The sequence below is a fragment of the Etheostoma spectabile genome, chromosome 19, assembly GCF_008692095.1.
Source record: "Etheostoma spectabile isolate EspeVRDwgs_2016 chromosome 19, UIUC_Espe_1.0, whole genome shotgun sequence".
NCBI classification, from domain to species: domain Eukaryota; kingdom Metazoa; phylum Chordata; class Actinopteri; order Perciformes; family Percidae; genus Etheostoma; species Etheostoma spectabile.
In genome coordinates, this window is record NC_045751.1 from 4,190,385 (window position 1) to 4,197,907 (window position 7,523).

The 7,523-nt window shown below is 41.6% G+C and overlaps 1 protein-coding gene across 1 annotated transcript; it reads right to left on the bottom strand.

Moving 5' to 3' along the window:
• Positions 1-963: 963 nt before the first annotated feature.
• Positions 964-4,999, bottom strand: LOC116707324 (meiosis 1 arrest protein). Its single transcript, XM_032544642.1, has 6 exons — positions 4,830-4,999; positions 3,791-3,854; positions 3,492-3,634; positions 2,687-2,802; positions 2,485-2,566; positions 964-1,464 (listed from the first exon to the last, which is right to left on the bottom strand). The coding sequence occupies exons 1-6, from the start codon at positions 4,875-4,877 to the stop codon at positions 1,234-1,236; spliced, it is 684 nt and encodes a 227-aa protein (XP_032400533.1). The 5' UTR covers positions 4,878-4,999; the 3' UTR covers positions 964-1,233.
• Positions 5,000-7,523: the final 2,524 nt, after the last annotated feature.

Sequence of the window (7,523 nt, forward strand, 5' to 3'; positions counted from 1 at the left end):
TGTGTGGTGTGTGTGTGGGGTGTGTAGATAACAAAGCTCTTGACGAGGAATGAATTAACAGCAATGATGGATGTGCCTAACTGACAAAATACATATGTATGAACGAAAATCAAATTAAATGTCTAACCAGTGATGTCACTACATGAACTTCCTCTCTCGAAATCTCAAACAATAATCAACGTAATAACTCAACGTAATTTTTTATAACTTGTACCTTTTTTATGTCAATTCTAAAGAACATGCTTTCTCTCGTCTCTGTTCTCCTTTCATCCACCCCCTTCATGCTGTCTTTCAACCCCCAGAGAGAGGGCTCGCTGTGGAGGTGAAGGAGAGCAGAGAGGCCCCTCTGTGTGCTGCTTTATTCTCTCTCATTAAAACAGTGAAGCTGTGTTCAGACGGGACTTAAGGGCTAAATGGAAATGGAATGTGCATATGTGTGTTTGTCAATGAGTCCATATGTAGTCTAGTACTATAGCTGCAGTGTGCATGCTCTATTGTGCCTGAATCATTATTTTGGAAGCAGTTTCTGCCTGTTTCTAGATGTCTTATGTCTCCCTCCCGCTTTTTTTATTGTTCACAGCGTGTGATGTGGACGTTTGGCTGCCTCAGCAATCTAAAAGTGGCAGTGAGTTGAAACTTTCCTTTCACACTCACACACACACACACACACACCACACACACACACACACACACTAATTCATAATCACACACCAAGGCTTGTTAAATTCAGATCTAGGTAATATGGTTTGTGTGGTGAGCATAAATAGAGACGAATTAAAGTATCAAAAGAAGCTGCTACCACCCAGAGTGTAGTGCAGAATAGTGTGTGTTTACGTGCAAATTAGTGCATCTTTCCCTTCTTTACAAAGTCTTATAGATATTTGTGAGATGCTGATGATACTCTCTTTCTTCACAATTAGCAAATGTGTGTGTGTGTGTGTGTGTGTGTGTGGTGTGGTGTGTGTGTGTGGTGTGTGGTGTGAGTGTGGTGTGTGTGTGTGTGTGTGTGTGTGTGTGTGTGTGTGTGTGTGCGTGTGCGTGTGGCCAAACACTGGAAAGCCCTTGAAGTGGCAGGTCAGGATGCTGAAGGATTTCAAAGTGTGTGTGTGACTTGTTGAGGAATCACTGCACCGCCTATCTCTCTCTCTCTCTCTCTCTCTCTCTCTCTTTGTCACCTCCCTGTCACTGTGTTGCTCTCTTGGCCCACTGTCTTCCGCTCACCCCCCGGTGTTCTTACTGTATTACAATGGAGTCCTCATCATCATTGTCTTCCAACAGTGGAGCAGCGGACAGGGCCCGGCGGCTGCCACTGCTGCTGCTGCTGAGGAGCTTCAGGGCCGGACGTGAGGCCTTAGCAGGAGGAGGTCCCAGGGAGGAAGAGGGGGAGTGGGAGGACGAGGGCAGGGGAGCCACAGTGGCCCTGACCTTGCTGTTCATTGCCAGCTGGCGACCGTGGATTTGTGGCTGAGTGGAGACAACACACAGCCTTTATAACTCAAGTTTAAGATTTGAAAATGTTGCTTAGAATGATATTGAAACAACTAAATGTGATTGGTTTCTTGAATCGAATAATATAGTCCAAGCTGTCAGTTCTTGGATTTATAAGAAAGACAAGAAAAAAAAGAGTGAGATAAAAGACAGGAAGAGGAGGAGGCTCTGAAGAAGGTGGAACAAAAGAGATAAAGAACTAAAGAGGAAGAAGACATCAATAGGGCAAATACAAACACTATGTTAAGAGTTAAAGGGTTAAGTTCAACTGCGGTGAATAAAAAGACAGTGTGCCAAAGAACAGAGCAAAACAGAAGCAGAGCAGGCGAACGTTTTCTCTGTGTTTTGCCGCTGTAGTGAACTATTTGCATGTCAGCAGCCTTATCAAGCCTGATGAGTCACACTGCCAACAGCTAAACACTCTCAGGTCACAGTTGGCCTCAGTGGATGTAACACAGCAACATGACATGTTAAGATCTTTCCCAGTGTAACCCTGTGTGTACACAATGGACAACTACAGTTCACATAATAGTTTAAACTAGTCCCACTTCAAGCAAAGCAACGGTAAAATGCCTAAACATTGGTGCATCTGATTCCATTTTCTGCCAGCGTTGAGGTTGTTTAGTGTTAAAACATTTAGGTAAAATGATGTCAAATATGTCACACAAAAACTTTGCTAAAACATTCTGATAAATGAACATAAATGGCTGGTTTATGCTCTGTGTGTTTATGCACTAAATTGTCTCTGCAGACGGTAGGGGCTGCCATCTACTGAGTAAATACGGAAGTGAGACGTGAAGAGGAAGTTGCATTAGTAAAGAACACACTCCCTGCGCAAAAAACTAAATGAGGTTGATAAAAACATTATTCCTGCTTTGTGGTTTCAAATTGCTCTTGACTCGTGCTATCAGCTTTGCTCATAGTCATAATTATTGTGCTTGTTTGTGTGAGCAGCACATTGTGACCTTTGCACTGCCATAAAGCTGTTGTGTTTACCTGCCGAGGTTGCCTGCTGGCTGTGCCTTTAAGACCCTCTAGTGGTTGGGACTGGTCTCTGTGGCCAGCAGCTGGCTGCAGTCTGGAATCAACCATCATCAGTATCATGTCATTATTGAGACTTCTACATCCGAACACTGCTCTAACATTATCACACGGGGTACTCGGATGTATTTGCATCGTGGCATCCGCCCCCTCTGACCTGTATGGGTATCGTGGCTGTGAGAGCAGGCCTCTACTCTTCAGGTGCTGGTACAGGTTACTGCTCAGAGACAGAGGGTTGAACACACACTCCTCATCCAGCTGAGTGAGACAACCCTGACAGAGAAACAGACAAGAAACACAAACAACTTTGGTAACATACAAATAAACCCATTGAAACTCAATGACAAGGATTTACACACATGTTCAAAATATACATGACCGCCAATATCTCATTCTTAAATGGAATTAAAACTTTAAAAAAAGAATTCCCAACTTCAGACAAAAAAAACATACTTATTATAGCAAATACATGTGTAGTACAACATAAGATGTGATGAAAGTAATCAAGCATTATGTCCATTTCTGCATCTCTGCTTTGAATTGAGAATCAGAGGTGTTTCTGTTCAAGGTTCATGGGATGAATATAAAATAACAGTAAACTATAATATGGATTTGTGATGATTTATTAACTAATATATTCTTTATCCTCACATGTAAAGTATATGTGTATAAGTGTAATTGTATCTGAATTTGTTTATAATAACAGTAACATACTATATATATATATATATATGTGATTTTGTGTAATTGGTTCCAACATGAATTCAGATAAAATGGTCTACATCCCATCCATAGACCAGATGATGCTTCACATAAACAGTTTTTCATGTTCAATTCCTGGTATCAGTATACACATTGGTGATTACAATATATCTATTTCTGCTTTTGAGTTCTGGATGCCTCAGTCTACTTCTGTCATTTGTTTGTAATGAATATAATGAATGAATGAACAATCACCTCACCTGTATAGAGTGCATGGCATCAGGTGCAGGTTCCTGAGTGGCGACAGGTAGAGTGCACGGCAGCAGCAACTCTCTGGAGACCACAGGCTTCAGCAGGAGGCAGAGGGACGGAGACGGCTGGACGACGTAGTGAGAATACACACCTGTGTTGTAGACACACACACACACACACACACACAACACACACACACACACACACACACACACACACACACACACGGGGTGGGGGGCTGTGAGTGCACTCACAAGGACTGATCAATTCACATTGCTCTCCCTCTTTCTCAAACAAGCATATGGACCTGAGCCTCCAGCTGTAGACCTCTGTGCCGGCTCCACCTGCAGCAGCAGGAACAAGTCACGACTCTGAAAGAGAGAAAAAAAATCTCACATCAAACACTTCCATTCATTTGTATAGCACAGAGGAGTACTGAGAATGTTAGATGGTGCAGAAAGCAACTCAAAGAGCAAATCAGAGGATCCAAGAGTGATGGAAATAATAATTTTGTCACTCAAACTTGGTTTATATTAAACTTATATTAAATGTAACCTATGAACTTTTGTAGATTTCAAAATAAAAAATCTAGTCGTCGCGGGAGACTTTAGTCAGTTACTGGCCACTTCAGAGAGAGAGTTCTTATTGGCTGTTTTGCACATGCATTGCCTCTGCAACAAAGAGGGGATGAGGAGAACTGCAGGAAGAGGTCTCACTCCACTCATGTTTTTTTTTGCATTCTACTCACTTCAACTCCTAGCAGAGTGCCACGGACTTCTGGGGGTCCTCGTACCCCACTTCGGGAGTCACCGATTTAGTAACTTATTATCACAAGCTTTTCAGTATGAATGTTTTTACAGTGAACAATCTTCTACTAGGGCTGCACGATATGACCTAAAATAACGATAAATGAATGATAATTAATCACGTAGTTCTAAATCATCTTTTCTGAAGCCAAAATGTTTCTAGACGAGAGACACTGCGTTTTTTTTGGGACCCGATGTTTGAATTATCCTCCATTATGCTTTCCATGCGGCTGTTTGGTCCGGGCAAAGTCACATGACTACACATGGGGTTGAATGTAGGCCTATCAACAGGAATAAATTATCAAAATCATTGTCATGGTAAAAAGATGTTATTAACAGCTTCAGAATTTCTATACATTATTGATTAATCGACCAGCCCTAACTTCTACTGTTCTATTCTGCTCTTGTATTAATACTATTAGTACTAGGTTGTCAAAAGGCTGGGAGCAACCTGGTTTCTGGTCCAAATTGTAAAGAACATTTTCACAAGATGAACAAACATTGTTCATATCCACATAACATCATAACACTTTCACACACCCTGAGTGTGCTGCAGAGAGCATGGAACAAGTTGTGGTTGGTCTCCATTTCATCCCAGTCCAGCTGCCAGCAGGTGGTGGGGCGGATCACCAGCGGCAGGCCGTACAACACACTCTCACACACTCCGTCTGCACGCAGAGTCCTAGAGCGCGCGCACACACACACACACACACACACACACACACACACACACACACACACAACCATGGTTAACATGCAGATTGTTTCTTCCATAACAACTCTCCATAACAACCATTCTTTGCCATCACGTGTAACCACTGGAAGTGTAGCCTAAACATGTTGTGTCAAAGAAGACATCCATCTTATCTGCAGCAGTCTGTATGCAAACACAGAACAAATCATCATGAGCAGAGAGAGGCAGAAAATTATATCATCCCTGCCAAGAATCATTTGTTAGCAGTGTGACTGTCCTGTATTGTTATTTAAATGTCACTGCTGTAAACACACACGCACGCACACAAGAGGAAGAAACTGTACACATACAATACAAGCAGTGCTCGCCTACGTATGTTTGTGTGTGTGTGTGTTTTTTCGAAGGAATGATTTCAGCTTTTAAATCACAGAACTATTTATACCAGTATGAGCCAGTTGTCTCCTGCTGATCAACCAGTAGTACGAGTTGTTAAAAAATGTTGTAAAAACAGTGTCAGTATTTATAAAGAGACATTAATATGCATCCATAAAGACATAAAAACACATGAAGACATAAGACAAAGTAAATTTTTTAAAGGGGTGATAGAATAGTTGTATAGAGTATATCACGCTGTTCCTTGATTTCTCCTGATAGGGTATGTAACATTTGTTGGGCTGAAAATGTTGCTTTTGCTGTTCTTTTGGCCCTCACACCACCCTGCTAAATTGACCTGGCTTGAAACGATAGGTGTTTTGCCTTATATGGTCTGCTCATGAATATTTAAATAAGCTGCGCGCTGATTGGTTGGTGTGCAACGAGCTTTGCTGCGGCTGACCGAGCAACAGAAGAAGAAGATGGAGACTTTAGCTTTTGAACGGTATCTGTTTGAGCCTGAATCAGAGGAAGGACCTGATGTAGAGGAGCAACCTGCCAGGAGATTGGAAATGACTCTTCAGACTGGTAAGTTTTGTCACTTAGCATTTACAACACATTGCCCAACATTAGCCGTCCGTTGTTATACTAGTGTAATACTCACACGTCAGTGTTGTAGCCTAAGAATAACTTTGTATTAGCCTTGTTTTTAGTATCGTAAGCAACATAAGATAATTTGCACACGGACAAATATTTTACAACTTGTACCCTCGCAGTTTCAGTCAAGGTGTCCAGTTAGCTGAAAAGTTAGTGGCCATTCAAAGAGCTGCTCACAACGAAAGTCTCTTTGATTGTGATTCGTACATTATTTAACACGTAGTAGTAATGTAATCTTACAACAGGACGTCCATTTAGCTGGACAGGAGACTACTATTTCTGTTCAGTTTGCATGCTACGTCTAAAAGCATTATTACTACTCTCGCCTGTGTCAGTAGGTCAAATGTTACCTTGGAACTACTATCCTACTGATTAGATCATCTGACTTTGAGATTATAACCTTCTTAACATGTAGTAATATGTAAAATTACAGCTATGGTGCATCCATCTTACCTTGGCAGGTGTTCTTGTGGAAACTGTGCACAAATGCCCCAGGAGAGATAAAATATGTTGCCAGTAAATACCTCAGGTAACTAAAACTAGAGATACGTTAACTCAAGCTACTTTATGCTTTCTGCTCATTCAACCTTTTAAAATAACAACAAGCTCGTTGTTTGTTTTTACAGGTCATGAAAAGAATGACCCATGTTCCTGAGGAGATAACCTGTATGACTCACCATCCTGGCCTTCATCTGGTGTGCCTCAATATATATTCTTTGCAAAATGCAATGAATATTTACAGAGTTGACCATGGCCAGTTGAGAATCAGAGGGATGGAAAGGTGAGGCCAATTTGATACCACTGTTAGCAGTTTTATAGCAATACCCATTGATTATAGGTTCAGCATTATTACAAAAACACAGTATTATCAAGACAACAAAATGAAAACTTTATTCAGTTTCAAAACAATCATCATTACTCTGAAATCTAAAAGAAAAAAAATGTGATTGTCCACTACACCCTGTTCTCTTAGCAGGCAATGCAGACACATGGCCTATAGGACTTGGTGAGCTGGTGCTGGGGATTTTCTTGGTGGACGTGTCCGTGTCGTGATCCCCTCTTGTGTCGTGCTGTGTATATGGAGGGAGTTTCTGGAGGCTTCAGGGCAGTATGTCGGGTTGGGTGCCTGTCGAGCTGAGCACACAGGTCCTGGGGCCCATGAATCTGCCGGACTGCTTCCAGATACGGAAGGGGGATGGATGATCTCCTCGAACACCAGTCTCATCCGGTCTAAGACATAGCCTGTTGTGTGTGAAAAGTCATTTTTAGCACCTATACCATTGCACATTTGGATTTGTTGTTTGTAGTGTGTGAAGTTATTTGTAGTGCCTATACAATGCAATTTTTTCTGTTTTGTTTGTAATAAAAAAAATATTTAAACTTAAAAATTGTTGGCTCTGTCTTCACTTCTTTGGACAGTGTACCTCCCCTTTTGGCCTTTAGGAACAGACGTCTGTACATTATTTTTCCCCTTGGGCTGTCTCCGTTGTGGCTGCAAGATACAACCTGAA